The sequence below is a fragment of the Penicillium argentinense genome (assembly GCF_028826775.1).
Source record: "Penicillium argentinense strain IBT 30761 chromosome Unknown utg000004l_segment0_segment0, whole genome shotgun sequence".
NCBI lineage: Eukaryota > Fungi > Ascomycota > Eurotiomycetes > Eurotiales > Aspergillaceae > Penicillium > Penicillium argentinense.
The window spans coordinates 3665268-3682618 of record NW_026622663.1 but is presented as its reverse complement, the minus strand read 5'-3'; the positions used below and the strand labels follow the sequence as shown (position 1 = coordinate 3682618).

General features: G+C 51.5%; 7 protein-coding genes across 7 annotated transcripts; 4 read left to right on the top strand and 3 right to left on the bottom strand.

Annotated features, from left to right (window-relative positions):
- Positions 1–1175: 1175 nt before the first annotated feature.
- Positions 1176–1484, top strand: N7532_004299 (uncharacterized protein; the record flags this gene model as incomplete). Its single annotated transcript, XM_056616793.1, has 1 exon — positions 1176–1484. The coding sequence occupies one exon, from the start codon at positions 1176–1178 to the stop codon at positions 1482–1484; it is 309 nt and encodes a 102-aa protein (XP_056477150.1).
- Positions 1485–2497: 1013 nt separating this feature from the next.
- Positions 2498–4160, top strand: N7532_004298 (leucine-rich repeat domain-containing protein; the record flags this gene model as incomplete). The annotated part of the gene is made up of 3 exons (XM_056616792.1): positions 2498–3099; positions 3162–3812; positions 3869–4160. The coding sequence occupies 3 exons, from the start codon at positions 2498–2500 to the stop codon at positions 4158–4160; spliced, it is 1545 nt and encodes a 514-aa protein (XP_056477149.1).
- Positions 4161–4714: 554 nt separating this feature from the next.
- N7532_004297 (ribonuclease P subunit p20 family protein) lies at positions 4715–5464 on the bottom strand (the record flags this gene model as incomplete). The annotated part of the gene is made up of 1 exon (XM_056616791.1): positions 4715–5464. The coding sequence occupies one exon, from the start codon at positions 5462–5464 to the stop codon at positions 4715–4717; it is 750 nt and encodes a 249-aa protein (XP_056477148.1).
- A 2220-nt stretch (positions 5465–7684) lies between these two features.
- N7532_004296 (sugar porter family MFS transporter) lies at positions 7685–9579 on the bottom strand (the record flags this gene model as incomplete). Its single annotated transcript, XM_056616790.1, has 7 exons — positions 7685–8108; positions 8169–8563; positions 8613–8907; positions 8956–9097; positions 9155–9235; positions 9304–9372; positions 9423–9579. The coding sequence occupies 7 exons, from the start codon at positions 9577–9579 to the stop codon at positions 7685–7687; spliced, it is 1563 nt and encodes a 520-aa protein (XP_056477147.1).
- Positions 9580–10155: 576 nt separating this feature from the next.
- N7532_004295 (putative beta-galactosidase) lies at positions 10156–11922 on the top strand (the record flags this gene model as incomplete). Its single annotated transcript, XM_056616789.1, has 2 exons — positions 10156–10468; positions 10535–11922. 2 exons carry the CDS (start codon positions 10156–10158, stop codon positions 11920–11922), a joined length of 1701 nt encoding a protein of 566 aa, XP_056477146.1.
- A 2485-nt stretch (positions 11923–14407) lies between these two features.
- Positions 14408–15800, top strand: N7532_004294 (uncharacterized protein; the record flags this gene model as incomplete). Its single annotated transcript, XM_056616788.1, has 3 exons — positions 14408–15019; positions 15085–15600; positions 15621–15800. 3 exons carry the CDS (start codon positions 14408–14410, stop codon positions 15798–15800), a joined length of 1308 nt encoding a protein of 435 aa, XP_056477145.1.
- Positions 15801–16315: 515 nt separating this feature from the next.
- On the bottom strand, positions 16316–16755 carry N7532_004293 (ankyrin repeat domain-containing protein; the record flags this gene model as incomplete). The annotated part of the gene is made up of 2 exons (XM_056616787.1): positions 16316–16700; positions 16739–16755. The coding sequence occupies 2 exons, from the start codon at positions 16753–16755 to the stop codon at positions 16316–16318; spliced, it is 402 nt and encodes a 133-aa protein (XP_056477144.1).
- Positions 16756–17351: the final 596 nt, after the last annotated feature.

The window sequence follows — 17351 nt, the reverse complement described above, 5'->3', positions numbered from 1 at the left end:
CTGAAGCCATGCATCATGCCCAGAGGCAATCCTCATTTCACGAACGCAGCGCCAACGGAAACACATTCCGAGGCCACCGGGTTTCAGCGGGACCAAGTGGTTCTCCAGCGGCCGTTAGAAAATTATGAGTTCAATTGTCTCCATCCACGCCCCACCGATCCTAGGACATCCGACTAGGACTAGTACATAGGCACGAACAGCAGTGGAATCCCCAGGGGGCCGAAAAAATCCGTATTGCACATGTGGCGACACGCCGTTATGGGGGCCTCGCTGTTCTCTGTCGTCCGACACCCGAGAGCGCATGTACTCCCCCTGCCCTCCGATGGACGGGTACCTGAACGGGTTCCGTGGTACGTGTTGCGGTGTCCACGTAGCCGTGGGGATCATCTCCAATAATGAGGCCCGACAAACGCTGACTGCATACTGCATTGACTAGCAGGACCGCGCGCAGTGTTGACATCCCCTTGAGCGAGTCCCTTGCACCCGGAGGGAAAGTCTGTGCGGGCAACGAGACCCTGTTCGTGTTGGGGCTTGGCGGCGCCGGAGTGCTTTGTCTAGCACCTTAACAGTTAGGGCTGGGCCTGCGTCTACATAGTTCGATTTTCGGCCGGTCCTATTGCGGATAGTCCCAGCAACCGCGTGTCTCCCCATCCAATGGGAGGGCCCCGCTGCGATGAAAAAATCAATAGAGAAAAATCCATTTGGGCGCCACAGGGTAAATGACCCTTTCCCCAGGTTCGACTGGCGAGACTCGTGCCCGTATTTAGGGCGCATGCCGCTCCCTGTCATACTCCCTCCTCTTTTTCCCTCTGTTGGCGCCTTCAAGAATCCTTATTCACCCTAGTCATTCGTTTCCCCCGGTCACTCATTTATATTTGATACGCCTTGAGCCGCGCTCGCTCCCACGATATTTACCACCACGTTTTTAAGTCCGCCTAGTCTGCCTCAGATTCGAAACACATTCGAAACAGCAGTCTCTTTTCACCTTCGGATCATTTCATTCACGATAGCATCGTGTCTGCTTTCCACCTCACGTCACGCCTCTACCTCGCAGTGTATTAGCTCATTGCCGGACTTCTGTGATTGTCCAATCTCATTCTCCGAGATCTTCTCTTCGAGCAGACTCGGCCGCGCCAGCATCGCAACTCGCATTTCATCTTTTGTCATCTGCCAAAATGCAAATCGGCGCTTTTGTGACCTCTTTCCTCTGCATTGCGGCGGCCCAGTTTGCCGCTGCGGAGGATACCACCTCCCAGTCGACCACGACCATCACTAAGACTCTGATCAGAGTGAACTCGGTCACTGCGACCCCCAGCTCTAGCATGACATATGTGCCGGCGACCTCGACTCCTCTTACGACCTCGACTGCGACCCAGCCTGCTGCATCCGCCACGAAGACTGGAGGCGCAGTCAACGTAAGTGCTGGCGTGCCGGCGGTTCTGGGCGCCGGATCTCTCGCGCTGATTATGGGCCTGGCCCTGTAATCGCGGACGCGAGATCATACTTGTCTGGGATACCAGACACCGGCCCGACCATCCCACAATCTTCAACTGGATTTCCGATACCATGTTGACAATGTCAATCTCGATTGTTTATTGTTTTCATCTACACAGATGCGGAAGATGGGCTGCTGTTTGGTTCTCTTCACTTCCGCCGTTCTTCCCCAGCAAAGGGCCGAGGTACACTTTTTATTTTGGTCTCATAATTTTCTTTTCTTCTTTTCACTTTTTATCCTCATGCTGGCTGGGGAATCCGACTCGGACAGGAAACGGCTTTTACGTTGAAACTTTCGAATACCCCCATTTAACGACTTTGTGGACACGAGTTGATGTTACCCTTCTCACACTTCCTTTTAAATTACCATTCTTCTTGTCTATACTTGTCTGTTGTGCTGTGTTGATGGGATACCTATAATGATACCTATTTTGACAAAGTCTTCTCTGGCTCTTGTTGGACATGGCTGTTTTTCAGTCCTATGTTTGCGGGTTGAAACCCAGACCCAGACACTCGACATCAATTGACACCTTTGTTTTTCTCTCCAATACCCATATTCCAATATATCCAAAAGTTTTTTGACGTACCTAGCATTGTCCCATGAGTGAATATAGTATGTAGTGAAGATCTGCCGATCGAGCATTCCAGTGGATCGGCCAGCCTGCCGTCGCCTCCGCAGTCGACTGATATCCGTGCACCCACGCGTCGGTCGCTTCCGGCAGGCTGTCGCTCTGATCTGATCTTATCTCGCGTTCGTTTCGATGAATTTCAAACTTGACTTGTTGTTGTTCAAATATTCGCGAGAACTCGATCTGATGGTTAACTTCTTCGTCTGATACCTCGTGCTCGTGCTCAATTTGCGCGTTTGTTGACATCCGGCGGCTCCACCACGCGTCGCACCCGCGAGAGCCCCCACGCTGCATCACCCGCCAGGCACATTCCTGAATGATCCTGAAGAGTATAGGGGCAAAATTTGCCGATTGACGGTATATAATCACTCGCAATGGACAACGAAGTCCCTCTGCCTCCGCCCCGACGGCTACAGCTTCGTTCACCTGCAGGTGCCGGCCGCTCGCCTTCGGGGTCGGTCGCATCATCCTTTCGCAAGGCGCGCCGGCTGTCGCGTTTCGATGACCGCTCAAGTCAGCCATCAAGCGATCAACCGCTCTTTTCCAGCGATGACATCCCGGCCTCGGGGCTGGAAAACTACAATGCGCCAGTTTCTAGCTCAGGGCGCAAACGACGGTATCGCGGGACCTGGTGGGGAGAACAGGTTCAGGATCCGAAGCGCAAGAGAGCAGATTTCAAGGAGAAGCGCAATGTTGATAGTGGTGTTTGGATGGGCAGCGACGAGTCTGGCGCTGATTCGAATTTGGCGTCTGAAGATTCCCCAGCTTGGGGAGAGGATCTTCTGAAGGCGGTGTTGGACCCGAGGGCGCCGGGCAAGTCTTCTGGTGAATCTTCCAATGAAAGGGGTCCCGTACCAGTGCATACGCAGTCTCGATCGATTGCTGTTAACGGACAGGAGGAATCAAAGGAGCACCATTTTGCGAGAAAGGTGGTTAACGACTGCCTCGAAAAAGGCGAGGAGAGCATCGATCTCGGGTAGGTTTCTCCAACGTTGGTATCACCTATTGCTCGGACTCAACCTAACTGGGAGATGTCAGAAACATGAACATGAGGATTGTTCCGAGAGATATTCTTCAATCACTTCAGCACTTGACGAAGCTTCCCTCGGTACTAGAGCCTCCGATATCCGAGAATGCCTACTTCTCACTACGACCTTTTCTCCGCATCTATCTTCCTAATAACTCCTTGACGACACTCCCCAGGGAACTTTTCGAGTTAAGCGACCTAAGAGTGCTCAGCTTGCGTAACAACAAGCTCACTTCCATTCCACCGACGATTCGGGATCTCACAGGTCTCCAAGTCCTAAATCTCTCTGTTAACCGTCTCAACTATCTTCCGTGGGAGCTCTTGGGTCTTCTCCAAAAGGATGAACTGAAACACTTCACGCCACGCCCAAATCCATTCCCATCGATCGAGGAGGCCAGTATTGCCGAGTGGCATCGTCAACCCAACGAGGACGAGAAAGAAAAAGAGAAAGAGAAAGAGCAAGACGAAGAGGATTATGATGATACCTGCGAACTCGAAGTGCATGAGCTCCCAATTCTTTTCACAGAATATGAAGGTGCTCCTCCTGAAGATGCCTGGGGCGTTATCCACGTAGCCACGGGCCCAACGACATTTTACAATATGGATGGAAAGCCCATCGACGATGCCTCTTCATCTTCCGGATCAACGACAGCAACGCAAAAGTCCCAGCAACAAACGCTCCATCCCTTCGCGAACTTTCTCTCCGAGCCCTCTCGAGACTGCCTGGCCTCGACTTGATCACCGACGAGGAGAAGCGTGAGTTCCCGTCCTTGTTGATCCCGCTGCTGGACCTTGCACAAGGTGTTCGTGCAGATGGTGGTTGGTACTGCTCCGTGTGTCAGCGGGAATTCGTGAGCCGTCGGACTGAATGGGTGGAATGGTGGGATTGCACTCCCCATGAGAACGGTATGAAGCGACCGCGGGCTTCTGGCGAGAAACTGCGCCCCCTACCTTTCAAACGATATGGCTGTAGTTGGACCTGTGTGCCGACCTCGCAACGTGCAGAATAGTTTCGATTTTTGCTCATTCTGTATGGCTATGGCCTTATAGATATACCTGTATTTCGTATAGCTCGGGAGTGTTCATAGATAGTACTACCCTACGGTAGTAAGAATTCGGTTATTTTGTTGAGCTTTCAAGGGTATCAACGCTGATATTCTGGGTATATCATAGCACTAAAATACACCCAATGGATGTTGTTCTCTGTCCTGTACATATGGCCTGGCTCCAAAGGAACAAGTATCCATCCAATAGGTAGTGGTTTGCGACGAGCTTGGTGACAGGTTTGAATGTTTTTTGGGATTGGCTGGAAAAGCAAAGCATCTGATCTGTTTCTCCATATTTGCACAAATTCCCTGGGAGAAAATGATCCACGTCTCTTTCGAGCCATAGCTTGCCGGTGCGATCCCTTATGGACCGAACATAGGTATAGCAATCCTGTTTGTCTTCTGATAATTCTGCCCGGAGACCTGCTCGGTGCAGGGGTTGGTAGGTTGTTGCATCGCAGCTTGCCATACGCACTGGGTAAGTTGAAGGCCCGTATGGCGTTGGTTTGTTGGGGCTTTCACTTGAGGCTTACAGCCACCTCAACCATCTTGATCCACCGAGTTCGCGATTCAGGTAACTCGGCATCTTCGGATGCTGCAGGCGCCTCTTGTCGCTTCCGCTTCTTTGTTTTAGTGCCAGGCTTTGAGGCGCCATTCTTGTCCTCTGTGACATCCTTCTCATTTCCTTTCCGTTCTCCCTGGTGCTGCTGCTTCTTTTCCTCTTGCACCTTTTTCTCCTCATCTTCAACAACATCATCCACGACCAACACACTGCCGGTATTCACCCGGACGTTGTACTCGGTTTCTTTCTCTTGGAACCACTTCCCCACATTGAGAGCCTTCTCGATTGCCCGCCCAGTAGCTTTGACAAAGACCTCTTCTCGATTCTCCGCAGCCTTTGCCAGTTCTGCAAGCGTCTGTTGCTCGGTTTTTCGTGTATCCCCGAGGCTAATATTGGCCGTGGCGCGCTTTTCGGCTTGGAGGAGTAATTTCTGTACACGCTTCACGGCGCTCATGAAAGGTGTGTTGCTCGAGACATATACAATCTTCGGAACGGATGCACCTGCGTAGGGCGATGCAATGGGAGCGTGTGGTATCGGTCGCTTTTCAACCTTTGCATCTGCAGACATGACAGTCAATTTCCCCTTCCTTGAATGTCGTCGGCGATTTGGCTTGGGTGGGGGGAAGAGCTTACACTTTGGCAGCTTGACCAGGTCTTGGTTCTTTTTCTCAAATTTGAGCTTCCGCTCGAGCGGACCATTCCCCATGGCTTCAGATATTCGCTTTATGCCGACTTCGAGGAGTTGGAAGCTATCGCATCAAATCAATTTGAGGTCAAATCGCGAACGCGACGATAAGATTGTCCTTTCCTGCCGGGCGGTGTCTTGATTACGTAAGTGGATGTCGGCTCAAGAGTGGACCGGGTTCCAGTAATGTATCTAAGTTACGTTTTGGAATGAGGAACTCTGACAAGGATATTTTTCTGCTTGAATTTGTGATAGTAAGTCCTCGGATACAAGCCAGTCATTCAGTGGCCGAAGTAGCCACTGACTTGGGCCTTGTATGGCATGTATGCTTCTCCACGTGACGGGCCGTTAAAAGGCTAAGAGAAGGATGCCAGACCTGTTTTCCCTTCAAATTGAACCAACCCTTCGAAAAGAAGAGCCAGAACACGAAAGCTTATTTCGTCTAACAAGAGTATATTCGATCAAATGAAGGTTTCAACGTCATGTACGCAATGCAGAACTGGCAAGCGTCGGTGCAGTGTGGGGGTTGCGGGGGTGGGAAACTCATGCAAACAGTGCTCGCGGCAAGGGAAACACTGCTCCTTGTCCGACAAGCCACGGCAGATGCAGCAGAACATCCTTCCAAAAGCCAAGTCAGCTTCGCCACCTAATGAAACAGATCATTCCTACGAAAGCCAATATGTCACCGACGACACCAGAAATCGATTGGTCGATCTTTACTTGCGATACATCCATGACAAACCTCACACCTTATTCCATCCATCATCCCTGAGAAAACGAGTGCGTCAAGGAACTGTTTCAGTTGCACTACTTTACAGTATAATGTCCCTAGCGGCTCGGTAGGCTATAGAGAACTTCAGATTTCAATACCAGGACTTCTTTGACCGATTTTTTTGTCACAGCTTCTCGGACTGTACAGAGACACGGGAGAGAACAAAGAGCTTTTTTTAACAGCGAAGCATCATTTGAAAATGGCCATTGATACTGTATCAATCGACAACATACACGCAAGCATTCTTGTTGGCAACTTGTGCGGGACAGAGGGGGAATCGGCTGGAGAGGCGGTATTTTTCGGTGAGATGTGCTGCTGCGACAGCATCAGAAAGCACTCGCTAAACTCGGCACAGGAATTGCATTCCGTATGGCACATATGCTGCATCTACCAGCCCCTGATGAATCAGACGATAACATCACGCAAGAAGTCAAGGTTCGGACATGGTGGTCTTTATACATGATCGATCAATGGTCCTCCGCCGGGCTGGACATACCCAGACTAATTCATACCCACGAGAGTCACTCGCTTCCTATACCAGAAGCTACATTTTGGGAGCTCAAGCCAGGGAAAAGACAATTCATGCCTGGCCAAAGGGCAGAACTTGGAAGTTGGCCCCGTGTCAGCATCTGGGGCTACATGGTCATTCTCGCTCGAATATTCGGTCATATCCAAACATTTCACAAAAGGCTTGCAGATGAAGCCCTCAGTGAATCTGATGCAGAGTTAACCACACAAGAGCTGGCCCGAGAATTTGATCATTTTCTTCAAGAACTTCCAGCTAACCTTCACTTCACAGTGGAGAACTTAGCACAGCACTCAGCAGATGGAATGGGTCGAGCTTTTATAGCTCTTCATCTAGGCTACCACCATTACTCAACCCTTCTTTACTTCCCATATCTGGACATGCAACTTGCTCAAATGCCTAGTCGAGCTTCTTTTGTGGCTCGTTGCAAGTACCACGCTACTTCTTTTAGCGATTTGTTGAAGACTTCACATCAAACACAAGAGTGCGAGGCTGTGTACTTTATTGTGGCACATATGACAGTGGTATCCTCTTCGGCATTACTGCATACTCTTCTTTTTGGCAATCAGAACGAGCTCTCCGACGCAAGAAAGCGACTGTATTACAATTTTGAGATGCTTTTAAAACTGAAAGGGTATTGGCCGGGGGTAGACCTCATGGTAAGCTCCATGGCACCCTTGATCACAAGATTTGTGAAAAGCTTACCAATGTGACATTATAGATAGGACGCCTTTTTACATTCCAGAAGATGTGTATGAGGTCAATGGATCGCACATATATTGTGGATCGATGGATCGTGAAATTTCTTCTACAACACGCGATTCCTATAGACGGCGAGATGGATTCACCCACCACTATGGATCTTGCCGAGCGTGGCAAGTTGACCAGCGATGCCTTGTCAATGCTTCGTCCGGCTATATGAGGGCCACAAAGCATTGTTCACTCAAGGACCTTCTGACCTGGCCTTTTGCCCAAGCATGAGTTCTACATTACCGGCGACATTAGCGTGCTCCCCATCAAACAGCTTTGCGATTTCCTCGAGTGTCGGCCCCTTAGTTTCCACAAAGAGAAACCAGATACAAAGACACTCGACAACCAGGATGGCGATATAAACGAAGTAAAACCGCCACTGCAATGATTCAAGACCAATCGGGTTGACATATTGATTGAATACGGAGGACAAAGCCGTAACGGCCATCGTGACGGCAAGACCCTTGGCTCGAATGCTGAATGGAAGGATCTCCGCGGGATATGCGACTGTTAATCCGGGCCAAGCGAAGCCGGCAACTCCATAAAAGAGAAAAATCATGGCAATGACAGTACTTCCAGCACTCTGATTGCCAGTTTGTGCATACTCTGCTGAGCAACTGCGGCGTGGTAAATTAGAACATATTCTCTCTGTCAATTGGCTATCGAGGGCAACTCACCCTGTCCAAATACTGAATGTAATCAGCATACCGACTCCGGCAATCATGAACAGCAGGCGTCGACCGAGGATATCGACCAGGAAAGAGGAGCAGCCAAGGGCGACCAAAAAGCACCAGATTGTTAAGGCGCCGTTAATCATGGACTGATCATAAGATGATTCAATCCCGACGGATTTCAGAATATCATGCAAATAATACGAGACCAAGCCGTTGCCGGAGCACTGAGAGAAGAAGGAGACCAAGACAATAAGCAACAGTCGCTTACGATTCCCTGGCGTCTGAACCAGCATAGCCCAGCCATTCTGGGTATTTTCTCTCTCCAATCGAATAGTTTCTTGGATCTCATGAAATTCAAATGCGCAGAATGCATCATCTCTGTCTCCATCCGCGTGATACTGCACCGACTTTAGTTACCATGTTACCGAGATCCTGGGGTCCGCTTACCTTAACCAGAATAGCGAATGCCTCCCCGTGTCTGTTTTTCGAACAGAGCCAGCGAGGACTTTCTGGCAAGAACCATATTCCAATGAATTGAATCAAAGGCATCGCTGCTTGCATGGCTACCGGTATTCTCCACGATGCTTCTGAAGTATACTTGATTGTTCCGAACACGGTCCACGCTGCGATGATCGCCCCAACATACCATATCGTGTTGTACATGGTGGTCAGTTTGCCACGGTGTTGAGGATGGGCCAACTCGGTGATAAGAAGCGGTGCAGATCCTTGACTCACGTTGGATCTTTGCAGGTCAGTCGATGGCAGTCAAGATTTGGAACAAACGACTTACCCAAGACCAACTAGAAATCTGCCCGCGAGGAACATGCTCGAGTTGACAGATGGGACAACTTGGATGACAGTTCCTACAAAGAGTATCACCAAGCCAATGGCAACACCTTTCTTGCGTCCGAACAAATCGGCCACATATGAGGCTATTCAGATTAGACGCTGTGTAGAAGAGAGGACGTGGAGATGCAGCTTCTACATACAGATAAAGAGTGCACAGACACCACCGATATTCTGAATCGCCGTGAAGAGGCCCAGCGTCGAGCCGCTAGGGTTATTGAAGTCTCCAGAGTTGTCAATGCTCTTTTCTGTTGCGGTGGTTGCGTTGCAATATAGCTTGATTTGTACTCACAGTCTTGCCATGGCGTCATTGTCTGCAGCCCATTCAACAACGAACCATCGTACCCGTTCGTAGAAGCACCTAGTCACATCAGCAACTGACTTATGCAATCGGTTCTTCGAGGGAATTACCCAGAAAGAGAATCGGCATCATGAAATAAAGATGGCGCAGCCCAGCGTGCTTCCACCACGTAACGTCAGGGATATCCACATCAGGGTGACCTAGGGTAGCATGTTCGGCATGGACTGCGTTGCTCGTACCGGCCTTCGAATAATCACTACCCTCCATTCTGTAGATAATGCAGTGAGACTGTCTCCAAACAGGATGGCTGATCAACTCGAGGACATAACCGCTAGGGAAACCATATCGCCAGAGTCCCATGCTTCTATTTATACATGGGATGTAGCCAACATCTCCCCATTTTTGACGACCGAGCAGCCATGCTCTCCATCCCCAGAATACCCCGGATTTCTGCCGAACAAAGAAAAGCGTGGAGAAGCGCCGCGCCGTCGACTGCGGGATATCGACCAATGGTGGGGGTTCAATCCCGCACTGTGCCAACACCTCACGGCGTGCGGGGGATGCGTGTTCAGTCATGACCCGGCACATCGGGATATCCTCCAATCACTCTGGGTCAAACCCGGTCCGGATGAGATGCGCATGAGTTTGGATCACGCCGTTGTCAGACAATTCATGCGGCACGGCGCCGCAGTCGACATCGCGAGTGGGGAGTTGGTGAGGGGTAGGAAAGGAGCATGGCAGGTATAAAACACCATGCGTGAGTCTTACTCTGGCCGCCGAGTAGAGATCCCCATTCTCTGGCTATTTTGAGTGTCCTCCAGCTGGATTGTCATTGTCTGAATCATGACTCTTTCGCCAAAGATACCGCATCTCCGCAAAGTCGGCAACACCCAACAGTTGGTGGCCAAGGGCCGTCCGTTTCTTGTTCTTGCTGCAGAATTGCAGAATTCGTCCATGACCTCTGGGGAATACATGGATACCGCGTGGCAGAAGCTGGTCGACACCAACATCAATACAGTCCTGGGATGCGTCACCTGGGAAGACATCGAACCGGTGGAAGATCAGTTTAACTTTGTCGAATTAGACAAAGCCATTCTGGGCGCGAGAAAACACGGTCTTCATCTCGTGCTTCTGTGGTTTGGTTCCTTCAAGAACGGTGTGTTTTGATGTCCGCTGAGCCCTTGCTGCATTGCGAGGAAGCACGTAGCTGACTGCTTTTGAGGTCTTTCGACCTACGTCCCACCTTGGATCAAGACAGACACAAAGCGATTCCCCCGAGCGAAGTTGAGAAAAGCCGGGGGCGTCGTGGAGACAGCCGAGGTGCTGTCTATTTTCCATGGAGAAGGATGCAGAGCCGATGCAAAGGCATTCGCTCGGCTTCTACAACACGTCAAGGAGATCGACGGCGAGCATTCGACTGTTGTCATGGTGCAAGTCGAGAATGAAACGGGGCTGCTGGGCGACTCTCGAGATGGATCGGCTGCCGCCGAGAAGCGTTTCAGAGAGCCCGTTCCCCAGGAACTACTGCATTTCCTGGCGGGAGACTGGAGCAACCTCAATACCGATATCAAGGAAAACCTGGCCCACTTCAAAGAACAGAGCAGCCCGCAAGGGGCATGGGACCAGGTCTTTGGCAAAGGCCCCCACACCGACGAGTTGTTTATGGCCTATCACTACGCCCGATACCTCGACCATGTCGCCGCCGCAGCGGGCAAGAAAGAATACTCGATTCCCCTGTACACGAACGTCTGGCAGAACTATGTGGATCCAGACAGCGACAATAACTTCCCCATAGTCGCTGGTGGCGGCGGCCATCCCGGCGACTACCCGTCGGGAGGCAGCACGTCGAACGTTCTCGACATCTGGCAGAAGTTTGCTCCCTCTCTTTCTTTCATTGCACCTGACGTCTACCTCAATGACTACGCTAGTTCATGCCGCAAATATCGACACCGCAACCAGCCACTGTTCATACCCGAACAGCGCCGTGACGACTATGGTGCTCGGCGCATATGGACGGCCTTTGGCTCATTTCAGGCCATCGGCGTATCACCTTTCGGGATTGATACCCTCGAGCCGGCGACTAACCCCTTCACGAAGCATTATGGACTCCTCAAATCTGTTGCGCAGATCGTTCTTGATGCCCAATCCCACCCGGACTCCTCGGTCGGGTTCTTCTTTGATGAGATCGCGGCTGACGGCACCGACTCGGCTAAGCCGTTCGTCAAAGATTGGGCAGGCTACGAGATCACAATTGAGCGGTGCTTCGTCTTTGGCAGACCGGGACCTGGGGCAGGCATGGTCATCCATCTAGGTGGACCCAAGTTCCTCTTGATCGGTTGGGGCTTCCAGGTCCGCGCTCGGTCGCTGTCGCCCACCAGTCACTCCACTGGCATTCTGCGCTTCCAAGAGAAACTAGTGGTGAACGAAGAGACCGGGCAACTACGCACTCTTCGGAACCTGAACGGCGACGAAACGCGTAGTGGTCGATTCGCGATGATGCCGAACGAGGACCCTGACTACGGAGGTTTCCCGATTTGTGTCACGATCCCGGCTCACACGATGATCGCCGAACTAGAGCTGTACTCCGTCGAGGCTGAGGATGACGCTTAACCGTCGTTGGTGCGAAGACGGAGTTCTTTTTTTGACATTATGGAGAATGTAGATTCGAATCTAGAAATTTTCAATGAAGATCATGCTATCATATGAGCATCGTAATCATTGGCATGAGACATGGTGACTCTCCGCGCATCTCCTTCCCCGAGTGCTTCTCCTTTGGGTAGATCGAACGCCGAGCCAAATCGGAGATTGAGCCGTCGCGGCAGCAAGAGCATCGCGGCGATGCCTCGACGAGCGAATCCGAAAAATCAGAATTGGACCAGCAAGCCCCAGACGCCGACTGGACTTGAACTCGCACACGTCTAATTCGTGATTTGAACCACGCCCTGCCCCACACAGGATTTTCTTTGATACTGAGGCGACCACGGAGATTGCCCAGTAGGAGCACCAGATCCCACGGGCCTCCGTTCTTTCCAATCCGATCGCCCGAGAGATTGGCAACTGGGAACCCAGTGTCCAGGAAATCTCAGGGGAATGATGCCATGATCGCCGTCTAGTCCGCGCCGACGCACTTGTGACCCAAGGGGTCCTGACGTATCCACTGGCGGAGTAAAAGAGCACTGATCGCCGCATCTGGACAGTCTGGACTTTATGGATCGCTGGCACTACAAAGCTGAGCCGGGCCCACGCCGCTGTCCTGTTTTTGGAAGGTCGTGTCTCCGCCCCACGAGCAGACGGCCGGGGCCTTTTGTCCCCAGCTGGGAGGATTTTCGCCTCTCCCACCGAGGCGGGACTGAAGAATGGGCTGCGGGTCATGTGGGAGCAGCAGCCAGGCCGGTAGTGCGCCAGGCCGGATATGTGCGCGACAGTTCCGTACATGAACTGTCATTCTGATCGGTAAACATGCGAGCTGTCACGTCGACAATTCCGATCAGAAACAGAAGTACGACAGGCAATCATGGAAGGGCAGGGAAATGATGGATCGTGGGAAGGGAGAATCTGAAACGACACAGGTACCAAGCGTGCGTTTCCGTGGGTCGCGAGCGGGGTGACACGACGAGAACCGTGGATGTGTGCTCTGATTGCGGTTGTTTATTGTGGGAGTGGGATGGAATCTTGAATCTGATGTTAAGCTTTGCACAATGATTGAGCATGCATGCCACTCGCAGTAGCAATTGGACTGGATTTAACTGGCCTCCGGTGAGCGATGGCTGTCAAATGGTGATTACCGACAAGGTTTTCCTGTGGCCCATCCTCCAGATTAGAGGAGGCACTGTTACGCCTCCAGCGAGGCTTGGAGTGACGACGCATCCTAAAAAAAGGACAATCGATCGTGGTGCGGTGGATACGTGCACTGAGCACTAGGAACCTTCATGGAGACCCCCTCGACTGAATACCACCTTCACTCTCGCTCTATACGCAAGCAAACTGACACCAGTCGTGTCAGGTTTGCTTGGGAACGCACCTCTGGCGGTCGTCGAGCATTTGTCATATTTGTCACTGTAGGGGCGGCCCTAAGGATGCATCATGCAGGACGAGTCCCATATAAGTGTCGTACAAAAGTACGCAAGAAAAAGAAAAAGAGAAAGAAAAATACACCTGCCGGGCCACACAAAATTGGGGGCCCAACGAGCCAGCTTCCAGGGACACGGACATGGATGCGCGAGAACCGCGCTAAGGCGAGCACCCAGAGCTCCGGGCCCGCGGACGCAGCCAAGCGAGGCAAAATCGAGTCTCTTCGGGTTAGCGACGATATTAGACGGAGACCAAGTGGATCATCCGGAAGCCCGGAAGGCCAACGGTTGTCTTTTCCTCATCAGACGCCCTCCTGGTGCCGGATGGGTGCAGGTGGAGCCCCGAAAAACGGGCGATGGATCCATAGAGTCGGAAAGCCTGAGAGTCGGAGGAGTCGAGTGGAACGCGTCGAACCAGTTCAGTTCCACCGGGGCCTGGACTTGACAGAGTGGATGTTCGGAGTGGGAGTGGATTGTGGACGTGTGTAGGTCGAGAGGAGGAAGCCTAGAGTCACAGTGTTTAATATTCCCCCCTCCCCCGGCTGCCCATCCCGCGTTTCTTCCCCCATCCTCTCGCGTTTTCCCAACCACGCTTTCTTTCGTTACTACAAGTCGAGACAACTGTCTCACCATTCCGTTCTCTTTTTCGTGAGCGAGCCTCCGACAAGCAAAACACCCAACCTTCTTTTTGGGTACGCCCCGCCGACAACGGCGTATCCATCTACCCCCTCGCGTGACCCGAGGGACTACATCCAAAACAACCGCCCTCTCAGCCACAATTGTTGCCACCGGCACATTGGCACGGCGCATGGCACTTGCCCCCTTCTGATTCTTCGACCTCGCTGTGTTTTCCACTTTGCTGTACGACTCACACGTCCCTTCGGCGTGTTTCGAATCACCCCAGCCCTCGATAAACTCGCCCGGCTCATTGTTATTTATGCTCCCTGGCTGTTCGAGTGCTTCGTCTGGTGATTGTCTACTCTCCGCCTTCGTTTCGAGAACTCCCACCTACCATATTCGGCAAAATGTCTACTTCCTCCGAGTCCTCAGGGTCGCCGGGCTCGCCCAATGGCACAGCTCTGATCTGGATCTTTGACCATTGTCTTCGCTATCCGGGCACGTACGAAATACCGCTGCGCACAATGTACACGATCAATTGCAACCCGACCAAAACTTCGATCTCCAGCAGCCGCTCCGCAGAGACGGCTTTTTCTCCCCGCAACTCCACCTCCACCAAATCCTCCCGCTCTTCCGATAGCTCCATTGATGCAGCCGCCGACTTTCGCTCGCAACTGATCCACCAAATCTCGAATCTACCAACCCAACCCTGCTCTCTTCCTGCGAGCTTTCTGACCTCCTTCTTGCGTCGTTGCTTTACACCCAAGTTGGAGAATGTGGATTTCCCCCAGGCCCTTGCCGCTGTCGACTACTTGAGAGACCTCGAGAATCGTTGGAAAAAAGAATTTGAAGCTGCTCTGAAGCGATTGGGATTCAACCGCGAGGATGCAGAGAAACTCATGGACCCGGAGATGAGAAAGCAATACCCCGGTGTTATTGCTTGGATTCAGACTATGTCAACGAAAGCTCGCACCGTTGAGGCCTTGTACACCCAGATTTACGTCGGTCTTCGTCGTTGGGTAAGTTTCATCCCCCAAAGAAGGAGTAAATGCCTCCTGGTTACTAACCGGATTTGATTTTCCAGATACTCATTAATGATCTGCTTCTTGAGCCCCAAAACAAAGTCAACCATATTGCCATGCTCAACACCTTGTACCCACCTGTCACCGATGCCACCATGATGCCCACCCCTCAATTGACTCGTCATATCCTCAAGAAGCACCGCGATGGTTTCTTCAACTACATCAACGCGGTTGCTAACCGTGGAAAGGAGGCCTTGGATCCTGTCATCTCCCAGGGTGCGCCCGAAGGCGAGGAAACCTCCTGGCCCTTGGTTCACGACAGCTTGGAGCGATATCTGGATCAGGCTAACGAGATAATCGATGAATGTCTTCTGGTTACCGAGCCTTCGCACCTGGCGGAAGACGGGTCCCCCCACCGTCACAAGAACCGCAAGGTCGACTCTGGTATCAGCTTCGGTTCCTCTACCACCGACGTGAGCATTGGCGAAGACGTGACTGAAAAACCGCTTCCTCAATTCCCTGTTCCGAAGAACAATCAAGATAAGCCGGGGTCTTTTCTTGAGCGCATCGCTCGCGAAGTGCGATCTCTCGGCCCCAGCGCCCGGTCCAAGAACCTCAAAAGATGAAATCCAGCACTACTTTGAATGCTCGGCCTGGTAGCCAGCAAAGCTATGCTGAAAGTTCCTTCTTTGAAATCGATGAGCAAAAGCGCCGCCGCTTGATTGGCGAGGCGACTCGCCGCAAATACACCCAGTCCAACGCTTCTAGCTCCTCCTGAAGCAGGTCATTCATTTCGCCACCTCGCCTGGGGTGATTGACTTCCATCCCTTCGTTGAGCCTGGACTCAACCAATTTCCTTTTCCACTTTTACTTTTTTCACTCACGGCGTCTGATACGATGGAAGAAAAAAAAGAGGCCACCCGGGTTGCACATACTACTCATTTCTCGTCAAATTTAACGCGGAGCAACAGGCGTACGGGCATTGCATACATCTACGGGAGGCAAAAATCTGGCGCAGGAATACTTCTTTCATTTCACGAAATTATGTCTCACGAACAAGCACTTAGCCAAATTCAAACCCAAATCGAATGAAATTCACAACATTGCAACCGTCTTAAAGCTCAATAAATCATATACACTAAAAGTTGAGATATGTTTCAGGCCTGCTGGTACATGGAACATGAGGATCAGGGTCCTTATAAAGATTCTGATTGATCATGTTGCAAGGCAGCGCTTCGGATTGGTCGTTCGTTTTTGAATATGAGTAACCCTACCCAGCTACTTAGTCTCAAGTCACATCCTCACGATTGCTTCTTGTTGTCCAAGCTCTGCGGCGTAGGTCAACGCTGTTCGACCTTCGTCGTCTTTTATGTCCAGATCAATCTGTCCAGTTCCAAGTAGCAGTTTTACTACCGTCGTATGCCCTCCCCGCACGGAAAGGTAGATAGGTGTTAGCGGCTCGAAGCTCGTTGCGTTCACGTCCACCTCGCCTGTCTCAAGTAAGAGCTTCACCACCGCGTCATGTCCATTCTCCGCAGCTGTGGCCAGTGGCGTGAATCCGTAGTAGCTGCTTACATTCACATCCACCTGTCCAGTCTCAAGTAACAGCCTTACAACAGCCTCATGTCCACTTTCTGCAGCATGGATGAATGGTGTGTAGCCCATTTCGTCCTTTGAGCTGAGATCCACCAGTCCAGTATCAAGTAGCAATCTCACCACTGCCTCATGCCCATCTCCTGCAGCGTGAGCAAATGGCGTTAAGCCTAGCTCATCCTTTGAATCTATATCCACCTGTCCGGCGCTGAGTAGCAATCTCACCACCGCCTCATGACCACCTCCAGCAGCGTAAGTTAAGGGAGTGTAGCCAAGGTTGTCCCTTGACCTCAAGTCCACATGCCCAGACTCAAGTAATAGTTTCACGATCGCCTCATGCCCACCTCCCGCGGCGTGGGCAAGGGGTGTGTTACCTCAATCGTCCTTTGAGTCGATTTCCACATTCCCGGTTTCAAGCAACAGCTTCACCATCTCCTCATGTCCAAATTCCGCAGCGCGGGACAACGCTGTCCCACTGGAATAGCCTCGACGTAATCTTGCCCGGGAAAGTGAATCTTTCGCCATCACATTGGCCCCTGCCTGGAAACAATTTCGAGCTGTTGCAAGTTATCCATGTCGAGCAGCCCAAAGTAGCGCTGAAGATTCAGAATCTTGAGAGTTTCTTCCATATAAGTATGGATTGACGATCTTGCAACACTGTTTGTTGGCTTGGGCCAACGAGCTGACGTCTCTTTCTGCGTCTAGGAATTTTACTATCAAAAGTAGTAAATCTGTT